General features: G+C 38.2%; 1 protein-coding gene across 1 annotated transcript in view; it reads left to right on the plus strand.

The window, feature by feature from the left end:
* LOC130926755 (E3 ubiquitin-protein ligase SH3RF3-like) overlaps window positions 1-15,818 on the plus strand; it is a 195,165-nt gene that overhangs the window by 119,312 nt on the left and 60,035 nt on the right. Inside the window, exon 3 of the mRNA XM_057851916.1 lies at window positions 11,111-11,206. Within this exon, the coding sequence (XP_057707899.1) occupies window positions 11,111-11,206 (96 nt within the window). The remainder of the gene's footprint in view (window positions 1-11,110; window positions 11,207-15,818) is intronic.

Genomic DNA, 15,818 nt, shown 5'->3' on the forward strand with positions numbered 1-15,818 from the left:
CACATAAACATTGTTACGCAACTCTCTGCTCTACTTAGATAGAAATGGTATTCATAAAGGTGATTTTTTTTCTTTTCTTTTTTTTTTTTTTTTATAACATTATTTTTTTAACCTTTGATGTCATTTCACTAGGTTTGCAAGGTAAATTTGGTTTGAAAAATCCCAGAATGTCCTTTTTCAAGATTCTCTTTGACTGTCATTTAGCTGTTAAGACGAGGCGTGTAACGCTCAATTTCATGATGATATGATACCATATTATAAATCTGTCACAGTTCGATTCAAGGGCCTTCAATCGATGTAATGGGATATGTACACATTTGACACGGTCACATATCACCTAAAGCAATGAAGAAAAAAAAATACAAAGCGATTTCGATGTTTATGACAATTTTCTTGCTGAAACATTTCAGACATTTAAATGAAAAACATTATTTTCAACGAAATGGAATTTCTATCCTTTTCTGTATGTATTGATGTGGTCAGATCCTTGCTCAACCAACTGATCCAGATTGATTTATCAACACACCTATAATTGATAATTTGCACGGCCTTTGACGAGTAGGTGTGAGGAAGCACAAAATGGGCTAGCACGTGCATTATAAGGTGCGGTGTTTAATGTAAAGTCACAGATAGAATACACTTTCGTGTATATGCTCCTCTAATTTGCTGGTATACATGAAACAGAATTTTTGTCTTCACATTCATATATAATGTGATTTGTCAAAAAATTGTCATACTTTTTTTTTCAGATAACTTGCCGTTCATTTGAATAAGGAATTTTCTTAATACATGAACACATCACTGTTCACACGTAAGTGAGCCATTTCTCGAAGATGAGCTTGAAATGTCCATGAAATAAAAGCTTTTATGATAATTTTTATTTAAAAAAATATACATTTCATTTTCAGCAGTTGGAGCAGACATGAGTAGATGCACAATGTCCACGTTAATTTTGGTGAAGGGCATCACTGTTGTTGGGCAGTTTACAACCTCAGACATTACCGATCATAATGTTCAAAGATTATGCCGTTTCTCAAATCCCAATTTATACAATAATAAATATAGATTTTCCTAACGTTTTATGCAACCCCCTGAATTCGTAATTTAATTTCCGTCAAAAAATTGCACGTTATGCTTAAGTAATTACAGTAATTTGTTCTGTGACCACTGACCAAGCTTGTAATTTGTATATAAAATCAATTTTCCTCAATGAAATTAATTGATTGATCAATTAGTATTGTATACTGCTGCAGTCCCCTTAAAACAGTTTCCCTTTCGTTAAAAAAAAAAAAAAAAAAAAACTGTACTGTAAAGTATGAATCTAAAACCCATAAGAGAAAGACATATACAGTGGTATGAAAAAGTATCCGAACCTTTTGGAATTTCTCACATTTCTGTATAAAATCACCATCAAATGTGATCCGATCTTTTTCAAAATCGCACAGATGAAAAAAAACTGTCTGTTTTAACTAAAACCACCCATACATTTATAGGTTTTCATATTTTAATGAGGACAGCATGCAAACAATGAATGGAGGAAAAATAAGTGAACCCTCTGCCTAAGGATACTTAAAAAGCAATTGAAACCATTTTTTACCAAACAATTTAAGTCAGGTGTGTGCCCAATCACTCATGAGTGGTTTAACCCCTTAATGCCAGCAATATGAAGCAATTGTCAGAGAATCACAAAATTTTAAAAATAAGGTCTTAATGAAACCTTTTTTTCAAATTTGTAAAAAAAAAAACAAGCGCTCTAATATCTATAACCCTTGCCAAATCCTTTTTTTTTTTCTCATGGAACCTGCAGATGCATGAGTTGACTTTCATCCATTTTTTTTTTTTTTTTGAGGAAATATATTTCAAAAGTCTGAATTAGTCTCAAAATCATGAAATTCTAAGTTTATCAAACGTGATACATTTGGCAAGAAGGGGTTAAAGCTGCCCTGCCCACTATAAAACACACACCTGGTAAGAAAAGAGCTGTCTGAAGACCTGCGATCAAGGACTGTCGATTTGTATAAAGCTGGGAAAGGATACAAAACCCACCAAAGGTGACGCCAATAGTTCAATATAGAATACTCAGAGAGGTAAAAAAGAACCCTAGAGTGTCTGCTAAACACTTACAAAAATCACTTGCACAGTCCAATATCTGTGTGCACACATCAACTATATGTAAAACTATGGCCAAGGATGATGTTAATGGGAGGACTCCATGGAGGAAGCCACTGCTGTATAAAAAAACATTTTTGCTTGTTTAATGTTCGCAAAAAGGCACTTGGACACTCCACAGAAGTTTTGGCAAAATATTTTGTGGACTGGTGAAACCAAGGTTGAATTGTTTGGGAGTAACACACAACGTAATGTGTGGAGGAAAAATGGAAGCATGGTGGAGGGAGTATCATGATTTGGGGCTGTTTTGCTGCCTCAGGGCCTGGACAACTTGCAATCATTAATGGAAGAATGAATTCAAAAGTTTATCAGGGTGTTTTGCAAAAAAAAAAAAAAAACCTGAAGACCCGTCTGTCAGACAGTTGAAGCTGGATGCGGAAGCGGATGGATGCTGCAACAAGACAATGATCCAAAACACAGAAGCAATTTCAGAATGGTTTCAAAAGAACAAAATACATGTTCTGGAGTGGCCAAGTCAAAGTCCAAACTTGAACCCCATTGAAATGCTGTGGCATGACCTAAAGACAGCGATTCATGCCAGACATCACAGGAATCCAACTGAACTAAAGTAGTTTTGTAGAGAAGAATGGGCCAAGATTAGTCCTGATCGATGTGCCAGACTGATATGCAGCTACAGGAAGTGTCTGGTTGAAGTTATGGCTGCCATAGCTGGGGCTACAAAATATTAAATGTGATGTTTCACTTACTTATTTTACCCCCTTAAGTCATCGTTTGCGTACTATCCTCATTAAAATATGAAAACCTATAAATTTTTGGGTGGTTTTAGTTAAAGCAGACACTGTTTTTTAATCTGTGTGATTTTGACATATATCAGATCACATTTGATGGCGATTTTATGCAGAAATGTGAGAAATTTCAAAGAGTTCAGATACCTTTTCATACCGCTGTATAAAGACACACTAGTCTTATGAAATATAATTAAGATTGAAGTCACATAAACACTACAATGTACCTCAACAGGGGTCGTGGAGTCGTGAGTGATGTCAGGAACAAACCTCTGGGTGGCCATTTCCGTGGGCTGCTGCATGCTCCTTGAAAGTGTTTTATTATTTTATTTATGTGTTTGGCTGCATGTCCCGTTCAATAAAGGTTAAAAGTGTGGCTGCATATCAGAAGCTCACTTGTTAGTCAGCTTTTTCCTCATATCACAAAGCAATGAAATCAACTTAGGGGTCTGCCCGTAAGTCAACATTCATGCAGTAAGTCAAGGCACTTCATTACTAGGTTTTACTTCAATTTATGGAAACCCCAAAGAAATCTCTCAAGAAAATGATCTGAATAATCAAGGCCATGTTTCTCCTTGGAGTCCATCTGTCATGTTTTCTTCCTGACAACGATCTCACCGGTGGGTCAGTTGCTTATAGCTATTATGTTCTGAGGTTCACATTAAAGAAAAACGAGACGGCTTCTTCAACAGAACACTTTCATCTGGATTAGGAGACAGCTTTGTTCAGGCCACTTTGATACTCAACAATACCGTGTTCTCATCTCTTTGGATATATAAGGTCATTGTCATCTGCCTGATCAAAACGAAGTCTGTAATTATCATTGAGGGTGGGAACGATGATAACAGCTTTCCTTTTAAGAGGACATGATTCCAGAGCACCTTTGGAATACTAAAAGGCACTAGACTTTTCAAAAGAAGTTTTGTTGTAGACATTCCGAAATTCATCGTATTTTCACTGAATCTCAATTTACAGGCCTCCTTTATTCAGACAGTCTTAGACTGGAAGACTGTAGTATTAACTATCATTAATAACTCTAAGACCTAATAGGTTTGAACCGTATGAAGACAAGTGTCTGTGACACATATGACCTCTTACCTCGTTATATTTTAATTCTTTGTTATATTTGGCAGCCGGTAAACATACCACAACAATTACATACCAGGCAATTTTTATCCATTGTTAAAAATGCCAGTGTGAATGTTCAGTGAACCAGGACCATATGTGCGGCAAGAGCTATTATGTATTGTTTTCTCCTCTGATGCAGTCCAGACAACCGAATTATAATTCAAACCAGACAGAATGCAAGGATAAATACTGAAAAATAACACAAAAGCTTTGCATGGAGTCTGGTAAAAGTATTCCAAGACCTTTGAGGATTTTATTTCCACTTCCCAACAGTCTCCTCTTAAAAATGAATGACTTGTTCAATTCCGCCTGATTTTACAAAATTATACTCTCAGTGTTGCTCCGAAAAGCTCGGGAGGAAACGTAGAGAACAAAATGAGAGAGCACGCGCCCTCCACAAGCGTGTTCCCAGGCTCGTTCTGGTGTAAACAGTCATTTCCACACCCTGTTCTATTATGTCGCTCCAAGCTTATCATTTAGTTTCTACTATAACACACACTCATTTGTAAAAGGATCCTAACCTTCTTACTCTGAAAAGTGTGATGACATTGTACTGCAGACATCATAGAAGATGACAGCAAGTAGTCATTAAATGACACCTATTTTACTGTATGATCAACAGTGTTGTCATTACTGTTATCTGATTACTTTCCTCAGTAACGAGTAATCTAACCCGTTCATTTTTACAAACCAGTAATCTGATTAAAGTTAGTTTCCTTAGTGTCTGTGCGTTACTATTGTGTTAAAGTGCATACGACAGGAGAAAAAAGTCTTAAATAGCATTATTATGTGAATTAGAATCATATTTTGAGTAGGGCTGTCAAAATTATCACGTTAACGAGCGGTAATTTTTTTAAAAAATTAATCACGTTAAAATATTTCACGCATTTAACGCACATGCCCCGCTCAAACAGATTAAAATGACAGCACAGTGTCATGTCCACTTGTTACTTGTGTTTTTTGGTATTTTGTCGCCCTCTGCTGGCGCTTGGGTGTGACTGATTTTATGGGTTTCAGCACAATGAGCATTGTGTAATTATTGACATCAACAATGGCAAGCTACTAGTTTTTTTTATTTTTTTTATTGAACATTTTACAAATCTTATTAAAACGAAAACTTTAACAGGGCTTTTAATATAAAATTTCTATAACTTGTACTAACATTTATCTTTTAAGAACTACAAGTCTTTCTATCCATGGATCGCTTTAACAGAATGTTAATAATGGTAATGCCATCTTGTTGATTTATTGTTATAATAAACAAATACAGTACTTATGTACAGTATGTTAAATGTAAATATCCGTTTTGACTTATCGCTCCATTCCAACAATAATTTACAGAAAAATACGGCATATTTTATAGACGTTTTGTATTGCGATTAATTACGATTAATTAATTTTTAAGCTGTGATTAACTCGATTAAAAATTTTAATCGTTTGACAGCCATAATTTTGAGACGATTTGACTATATACAACAATTTAGCAAAGCGCAGATTACGAGAAATTAGTCTTTTAATCTGCTGTTTAGCCACGCCTACCAGTATAGGGCTCTAGCGTCCCCAACAGGTGGATGACGTCAGCGGGAGAATGGGCTCATCGGTTTTACTATTCAGCCCATTGAGGGGGAATCATTCAGAATGAGGAAAACGTGACGAAGAGAGCCGCAAAATGTCATTGTTTTAGTCTGTCGATTCCAATATTTTTACAGGATTTTCTTTTTATCCAAGTATTTTTCTAATAGCTAATAGCTAAATAAATTGCATGGTCATGACAAATAAAAGTCTTGTGCTAAATGGAATATGAAATAATAAAAATGCATTTATTCAGGACGACATGACAAAATGACTTCATAATGGTCAAAACTGTCGACTTCACCTTTACTGTCGCACTTCCCGAACGATATTTTATGCCACCTAAGTCGGTCTTATGTCATTTGCCTTCCCTGGCTTCGGAGAATGTAAACTAACCAAGAGGCGTGACAGCTAGCTGACATGCTAACCCGAACCGAGTAATGTTTCAAAGTCTTCGTAGCGGAAAATCACACATAACTAGCCCGGATCATTTCACATGACGACTGGGTTGTCGATTGTCTTCGCCGATAGGCAACCCACCCGGCGGCAAACAAGTTAGAGTTCGTCGTTCCCCTGCTGAGGGCAGATGGCTCGTTTGCGGGGAAGCAGCTGGACAATGACCGCTGGACAAACCGGCCGACGTTGGAGGAGCGTGTAGCTGCCAAATGGTTAACACGAATATGGCAAAATAATGCTTTACTACACGGCGAAGTCGTAAACAGCGTGAGACTTATAGGAGGACGGCTGCAGTTGTTATGCAGCTAACATGACAATATGTGTATGAGGAGAGCTTTTTACATGCCCATCCATGATCAAACGTAAGTAGTCTTTTATTTGAAGAAAGTTTATGGTGTTTACTTTGTAATCGCTGTATTCGCGGCTTTTTTTGACACAAAGTTGCAATTTCTGATCGGTTGGAAAATTTGACAGAACACCGGGAACATGAAGAGGGCAATGAGCCGAGTATAATGCTTTCCCGGCAGGGGGATGTGCGACAAGCAGCCAGTCGTCGGCCGAGGGGAAAAGGAGCATGTCAGCCACAAAATGCAAGCCACCTTCATATTAAAATGATCCCAGTATTTGACATAATACAAAACCCGATGTTTACTCACTTCCTCGTGAGTCCCATGGTCCCACAGTAGTAGGGCTTGTTTTGGCCAATATCCACCGGTGAATGGGAACCTTTTGAAACACCAAAAAGGCACACACGCCTCTCCCTCGTACAGCAAGATTTTTCTGCAGCCGTTTGGCTGACGTGATAAGAAAAATAAACGAATTAATCCGCAAGATCAGCAGTATCCTTAGTCCTTCTCATACAACAGTACGGCTGTATAGTGAAGAGGACCTCTTCTCCCGTACACGTCACAGCGCCCTCTTCCTCAATGCAAGACCGAAGCCAGAAGTCTGTCATTTTCGTTGCGTGGGATTCAAAAATTGAATAAATATATCGATCCCTTCTTCACACATCCAAGTGGTCAATTTCATTCAGGAGCATAAAATACTGTATTATGAAATAAACATGCTTTTTCGTGTCACAAGCACTTTAAGGTTGCCTCATAATGTATGTAGAATGAAGAATGTTGTCATGTACGGAGAGCATTTTGAATAGAAAATGTTCATTTCCATGGAAACCGCTCATCGCTCTTCCGGTTTTGGTCTCGAGTCACGCGCACTAAGTGTTTTGGGACTGACGTGTTCCAGCGCAGATGCACATTCGAGCCAAGTGCAGCCGCTTGTTGAGATGTGCGAGGTAATATTGATCTCTGTGCGTCCATGAATGAACGTATTTTTCTTTCATTCTGGAAGTTTCTGTTAGAGCGTGTGTTTATTAGACTGTGCAATTAATTTGTGTGTTGTTATTATTGTACAATCAATTTGCATTGTTTTGTATTGGCACTGATATGCTGCTAAACCTAACCCTTAACCTCTACATGAAGCTTAATCTTCGAGTTGGTGGGGTTTGATTACCGTATTTTTCGGACTACAAGTCGCACTTGAGTATAAGTCGCACCAGCCATAAAATGTCCAACGAAGAGAAAAAAAACATATACTGTATAAGTCACACCAGAGTATAAGTCGCATTTTGGGGGGAAATTTACTTCATAAATTCAACACATAGAACAGATATGTCATCTTGAAAGGCAATTTAATATAAAAATACAATAGAGAACAACATGCTGAATAAGTGTACAGTGTACAGTGCATGAACAACGAAATGAGAATATACTGTTCTCATCAGGACGCTACGGCTCGGTCCTGGCTATGCAGCGACCTAAACTCCCAAATGACGATGCTGGACGTCCGTATAATTTGCTGAAACCAATTTCGTCCTCGATACCAAACAGGTTCGCATCAACGTAAATAAATGATAATTAGATGCTATTACAGCAATGACACAAATGGTTAGCATGCATTCGCTAGCATTAGCACATCGTTCAAACAACCACTCAATTGGCTCTAAGTGTCCGATCGCGGGTGGAAAACACACAACAACGACGAAAAAGATGATCCACACAGGCATTGCCTCTTTAGAGATTATGCTGTTTATTACTGGTTATGCTGTTTATTATGCTGTTTATGCTTTTATAAGCATAAACAATGAACGTAGGTTCGCAGACGAGTCTTTCTCTCTCTCGCTCTCTCTCTCTCTCTTTCTCTCGCCCACTCGCTCTGAGACGCTGTGTAACTGTCCGTCTTCTTCTGGCGTGCGAGCACTCTTCTTCGTGTAAACAAGTGCGAGTGCGCCCCCACGTGGGCGTGAAAGCGCCACAAACTAAAAGCATGCATTTCAATATAAAAAAGTCAGTAATACAATTGAACGCACATTGCCAAAGGCGGAACGCGAACGTGGCCATTAAGCTATTAAGCTAAGCTATTAAGAGTTATTCAGATAACTATAGCATAAAGAACATGCTAACAAGTTTACCAAACCATCAGTGTTACTCCAAAACACCAAAATAACATGTGAAATGATATCATAATGTGTTAATAATTTCACACATAAGTCACTCCTGAGTATAAGTCGCACCCCCAGCCAAACTATGGAAAAAAAACTGTGACTTATAGTCTGAAAAATACGGTAGTCGGTGAAGTTGATTTCAACAAATTCCATGCAGTTTGTCAGTTATTTTTTAGTTTCAAGGCTCCTGAGTGGCTAAGCTAGCGCAGGTCAATGGTGGTTGAAATCAACGCCATCGACTAATTTTCGCCTTATGTGAAAAATACTGATCTTCCCCTTATAATTCAATTATCGCAAAGTCAATTGCATGCGATGACATTTTTCTGTTGTCATTCTTATGTTGAGGCGGCAAAGGGAGAAAAATTGGTAAAAAGTAACTGATAAATTACTTTAAAGGTAACTTAGTTATTTTGATGATAAAGTGATCACTGACTTAACTAGATTGCTTTTTTTGAGGCGTAATCAGTAATTAAATTACTTTTTCAAGTAATCTGTGACAACACTGTTGTCTGAGTACTCTTAAAACAAGATCCTAATAATATGTCCTCAATTGATCTTTTTCTAAGGCTAAGTCAGTGCTTCTCAATTATTTTCTGTTATGCCCCCCCCCAGGAAGACGTAAATGTTTCGTGCCCTCTCAACTCTCTGCCGCCACTGTAAATAGTATTTTTTCTATAAAATTATTATTATAAGGTCACCTCTGCCTAACATTATGTCCTTTTTTTCTATTAAAAAAAAGTAACATACTAACATTAGTTTGTAAAAAAAAGTGCATCAATTAAAAAAAAAAAAAAACTCACATCCAAACTGTAAAAATAATTTTTTGACCATTTGATACTGAAAAATAAAATTTAATAAAATCGATAAATAATAATAAATTCAAATTAATTAGCAACATTAACTCATGAGGACAATATGCCAAACAACTTGACCGAAAAAACAAAAATGAATAGAACAAAAACGACAGTGTCATTGGACAGAGGGACTGTTTTTATTTTTGCTGCAGGCAGTATCAGCTCCCTTGCTGTGTGGGGTTATTTTGCACTGAGCATGCTAAACAGTGCACGCTGGTTTACTGATGTAACAGTGACAAAGCGGGACAATTGTTGTCAATATTCAGCACGTTTTTGCTGATAAACAATCAAGAGACTTATCAATGAGATTAGGGTCTGATGTCTTTAAGTGAAGTCTTAATTATTTTGGCTTCCCGCTGTCTGCTACAAACAATTTTAGACACAATAAACAGAGCGGTCTTTCCTCGTCTCCCACTGTATTAAAAGTCAAAGCCAAACGGCCCGAAAACGGCGCATTCTCGGCCGCCGGGGGAGAACCGGAGGTGAGGGTGGTCATCGTCATACTCCCAAGCCGAAAATGGTACTTCTCGGGCAGATACTTGAGAACCAAGGACATGGGGTCGCTGAGTGATTCTGGCCCAAAAACGGCGCACAGCTGTTCATATCTCTTTTGCAGTGTGCTCTTGTTTGGTTAAAAAAAATACTCCGCACATTCTGAAAATGAGCCCACCACTGCGACCAACTGAGTGTATGTGCAATTACACTTTATTCTAGTATGGCAAAAAAGTATGCTCCCCCTGGTCCCATGCGCCACCCCCGGCAACGCTCTTCGCCCCCCCTGGGGGGGGGGGCACCCCACTATTTGAGAAGTACTGGGCTAAGTGAATCAACAGGTATGTATATGACAGAAGATGCTGTATGTGCACTTCCCTGCGGTGTGAACAATGTGTGTTGTCATGCAATAACAGTATGTGTGATTGTTTTCTCAGTGGGAAAGCAAATTACTCACTATGACTAATACAAAGTCATTTAGCAGAATTACATTATCACTGCTGGCCTTAATGGTCTAGCCAAGACCTTCATATTGAGGTGATGACAGAAAAATACACGGGAGGGTACATCACGACCCTTTGTGTTTTATGGGATTATATTAATACTGAAATCGTTTTTTCAGATGCTCATCATACAGTGAACAGTTACTGTAAGTGAGAATGAATACAGGACACCAAGTTGGATTTTAAATGGATACCTACCCTCCTGGCTTGACATTTTCTCCATGTGTCAGTCACATGTTTTAAAGCACTAAGTCACTTGGACTTGCTGCAAGTCGATTAAAAGTTCTCTCTCTGGTATGGTCATAGTAGAGTAAGAACATTCCTCAGCGCACACCCCAAAATACAGCTTTGTCTTCGGGTGGTTACCCTCATGTTTCCAAAAATGTCCTCTTTAACCCAACTCAAAGTGTACCATGAACTATAGACGGCTCCATTCGATAGCGTGTGCTCGAAAAAGAACGGCGATGTTAAACAAGCATGTACTTATTCTACGTAGTAAGTATGAGGTGGTCAATGTCGGATGATGTAGAAACTACACGGTTGTAGAGGCGTCATTGTTCTTTTGCTATAAATATATTTCATATGGGCATTCCTTTAGGATTACATATAATTTTGAAAGATGCACCGCTACTGTTTTTGTGAAGCGATTTAACTTTTGTCGTGTGTTTGTGTTTGCCATCTCTACAGGATGAAGTCCTGACGGTAATCAGGAGGGTTGATGAAAACTGGGCAGAAGGCATGCTGGGAGACAAGATTGGTATCTTCCCCATTCTCTATGTGGAGGTAAACCTAGAGATATCAAACCACGGACACACACACCAGACAGATGCAGACACTAGAGTGAATAGAATCAAGAAAACTTGTTGTAAAATTAATAGCTGCATTTTGGGGTATAGTTCTCAACTAACAATCTAAAAGGCACTAAACCTCGTATCTAAAGATCAGTCATCTGAAAAGATATACCTCAGAGACGGATGTTTACATGACAGCAAACAATATCTACAAATTGTAAACCCACGGTAGCTCTTGTATTGAATCAAATTATATTGTGTAGGTGTTGAAAAATCAAAAAGCAAAGTAAAGCCAAGAAATTGTTTAACATTACACTTCAACCTTAAGGGCTTGTTTTTCTTGTGGTGGTCCCTGTTCCCAATGTAAATAATTCTGGCATGACCCACACGTACTCAACAGTCAGATATCCATCAATCCAAGGGGTTCCTTTTAAATAGAGATACATAAATAATTTAGACCTCTCCATCACTCTGAAACAGCAGGGGCACGAAGACATGTTGAGTGTGCACACGCGTGTATGTCTGTATGTGTGCGACTGCAGTGAATGCCAATAAGACTAATGAATGGGACCCAGCTGGACTTCAGCTGGTGTTTGTGTGTACGAAATAGAATCATTTGATGCATTTATAAATGATTTGACAGCATGGCCAGTATTTTCCAGTTGTAAAGATGATTACATTTTACAATCATTTGCTCTAAAAAGACAAGAGAGCCAACATTTATCCTTCTGCAGAAATGAACTAACTGGCTGCCACAGACTGCAATAGATGTCCAATCCATTGTGATTCAGAGCTGTGGCAGTGAATGATCAAGTTTCACTACCATTTATGGCAATCGAATGCAAATCCATTTAAAGCGGGAGGGTTGGCAGTGAATGATCACTATCAACCCTCCCAGATTAAATGGGTTGGACATATATCACCATCAATAGCAGCCAATGAGTTATGTAATGTATAGCTACAGTATGCCTTTGCCAGTTTATATGGATCACTTCTGGTTATTGTTGAGCTTTCACTTTTCAGTTTCAGTTTATTCACATATCATGTCAAGGTACACACAAAAACATGGTCATATACAAACAGTTCATCTGATAAGATGCGTGAAATGGACTCTCCCAATAAGCTATTTAAACTTTTAGTAGGGGCCCAGTTGGACAGCACACACATACACACAGACACATACAATTAACTATGGAAAATTTCAACATTCTGATTACATTGGATTTAATATGAGATACCTTAGTAATGTTATTCAAAGAATCAGCATATTAAGCATACATTGCAAGGATGTGAGTTTTTTATGAGGGGCCGTACGAGACATTTTTCATTCTGGCCCTATCACACACATACATTCTCCTTTTACATACATATATTTTCACTCTCACACACATACATTCTCCTCTCACATTCATACATTTTTACTTTCAAATTCATACATTTTCACTCTCACATTCATACATTTTTACTTTCACATTCATACATTTTCACTTTCACATTCATACATTTTCACTCTCACATTCATACATTTTTACTTTCACTTTCATTCATTTTCACTCTCATATTCATATATTTTCACTCTCACATTCACACATTTTTACTTTTACATTCATTCATTTTCACTGTCGTATTCATATATTTTCACTCTCACATTCATACATTTTCACTCTCACATTCATACATTTTTACTTTCACGTTCATTCATTTTCACTCTCATACTCATTAGGAGTGCAATGGTTCAGTTAGCCCACAGTTCGGTTTGAACCTCGGTTTTGGGATCACGGTTTCGGTTTGCGTTTTGCTTTTTTTTTTTTTTTTTTTTTTTTTTTTTTTTAACTGCCTTTATTTTGCTTTTTAAAAAATGAAATAAACACTTAAAATGTAAACATTTTCGACCGTTAAAATGCCTCTTAGCTCTTTGGCTAGTGTAGTGACTGACTACTGAAATACACACACAGTAGTAAAAAAGTTACTTGGCAAAGTAACTGGTGATGCCTTTCATGTTTTGTTTGTTTTGTTTTTTTTTTAAACAAACAAACAAACCCAAAAACATAGTAACCTTTGCTATGTTTGGAGGTCATTTAATGTTGTGAATCAACCGTTAAAGTCGATAAAATTGCTCCCGTTTTTGCATTAGTTTCTTTCTGTCTACTTTCGACATGTGAAAATTTTAAAACTGTTTCATCCTTTAAAGATAGACTCCAGTCAAGATTTTGCCGATTTAGGAGTATTTAAGATAAAAAGTTGCTTAGGTTTGCTTGTAAGGTTTAGTACAACAGAGCCTTTCTGAGAAGTTTAGTGCTCTAAAATGGCGGCTGTTTACTAACGCTACCGAGTCTGTCATTTCGCATGTAGTTCTATATGCATGAGATATCTAGGCGTAGATTGTATGTTGTCGGCTAAGTCAGGTAATATTGGAGGCTGAGCCACCTAGCCTAGCATCGCGTTTGCTACATCGTCTCAACAAACACTCTTCCCTCTCCTAGTCTCTGACTTTTCTCGTGTCATTCAACCAACGCATTGTCTCGTTGCAGAAACGGTGACCAAATCCGAATGGATGAAAAAAAAAAAAAACATAATGCACGAAAAACGTGCAGATTTTGAACGTAACGTATGGCGTACACATTTAAAAATGAGTGCTCACTCGTACAAATTACGACGAGACCGTACAATTTGACAGGTATGAATTATAGTGGACCGTCACAGTTAGGAGTAGCACTCTGTAGCACGGGATGTCCAACTTCCAACTATCAGTGGTCAGGGCGAAACTATGTGCTTTAGCGAAATCATCTTCGATGGCTTTGCGTGCCATTTCATAAATGTCGGGGATTACGTTGTTGGACAAATATGTCCGCGAGGGAACAATGTAACGCGGGTCAAGCGTTGCAAATAAATTAACGAAGCCCGCCGTATGTTTTCACTGGGGTCATCTTCGGGGTTGTCCTACCCTGAGAAAGTGATATCTGTGGGTGATGCCGGTTGAGGTGCCGGAGTCATGTTATAAAAGTGTTGCCATTAGCACGGGGAACAAGCGCTGAGCAATGCTTGCATTTTTTTTTTCTTCAATTCAATATTTTCTCTCCCTCCTCATTGAAGTCCACGGGGAAACCAAAATGTTGCCACACCGCAGATTTGAAAGAAGCCGGTGCTTCCTCAAAATTCGGTCTCTCCACTCCTCCGCTCGCCATAGCGATTTGTTTTCTTTCTTGTTTCACTTTCACTTCGCTCGTAAGCTCGGCTTCTATTATACAGGTGCTTGACAGCGATCCGACATTTACTTGCGGGGCGGGAATTTCTCCACAGTGGTGCTTCACGTCACACACAGGCAAACAGAGCTCGATCAATTCATTCCACAAGCGTTCAGAATACATTAATTGCAAAACTGAAAAGGCGCGGTTCATAAAGGCGTATTGAACCGTACTGGGCGAACCGTATGGTTCGGCTTTGAACCGCAAACCGTTGCACCGCTAATATTCATATATTTTCACTCTCATATTCATAAATTTTTACTCTCACATTCATACATTTTCACTCTGTGTCTATAGGTATGTAGAAAGAAAATATATGTAAATGACAGAAGAATATATCGGTGTAAGAGTTAATATATATCTGTGTGAGGGAAGAATATATGCATGTGTGAGTGAAATTATGTATGTACAGTATGTGCGAGTGAAAGTATAGTGGAAACAGAAGGCAGCTCTGATTGGCCAGCTCTGATTGGCTGAGAAGCTGAAGCAATTCTTGTTGAGGCAGGTCAACATGGAAAAGGAGACGTAAGCACTTCGGCAAGCAGTTTGGCAATTACGAAATATTTTGTCGACCTCTGATACAGTCACATCTTTGTCATGCTGTCTCGAGCAGCAGAGGACAGGATCAGCTGCACCCAACTTCACTCATAATAACGAGGTACAAAGTGAGATGAGAGAAATTTTCTGACCTAGCAACTCCCAAAACCTTTTAGCAGTCCAAGCGGGAGCTAACGTGACACGTTCCCAAACTGGAGGATCGTCACGGCAGTTATTGCGATATCAGACGCACTGTTTTAACAACTGGAACTCCCGTCAATGGAAACACTGCGGTGAACTGAGCCGCGTTTTGTAATTCATAAATAATGGTTCTGATGTCCAGAGGTAGAATTGGTCGTCTGTGGCTCGGTTAACGTGGGTCCGAGTCCCGCTGCAGACCTATGTTTACTTGTATTTTTTCTCCATTAAAAGTTAATGATGGCTGCCTGACTAATTAAGACTGTATTGTAAAATCAAGCATGCACTTTATATAATTGTGTCAAGTATTTTGACAGATCATATTCCATTTGTGCTGATTTACAGCAACAAATAGAAAATGTCAAGCTGTCTTCATGATAAAAATATGTTCCACAAACAGTAAGGACAGTTCTATGAATGTGCACTGATTAAAAAAAATAAAATAAAAATGGAGCCTTCTTTCAGGTAATACACCACTGCTTTTGTTCTTAAGCATCTCTAAAGTGGATCAGTGGGTTGAGCAATTATGGAAAAAATCTAAATTGGGATGAATTAAACTTTTTACCATGATTATTATCAATGTATGATTATCTGGAAAAATGTTTGCATTAGCTGCAAATAAAA

The sequence above is a fragment of the Corythoichthys intestinalis genome, chromosome 12, assembly GCF_030265065.1.
Source record: "Corythoichthys intestinalis isolate RoL2023-P3 chromosome 12, ASM3026506v1, whole genome shotgun sequence".
NCBI lineage: Eukaryota > Metazoa > Chordata > Actinopteri > Syngnathiformes > Syngnathidae > Corythoichthys > Corythoichthys intestinalis.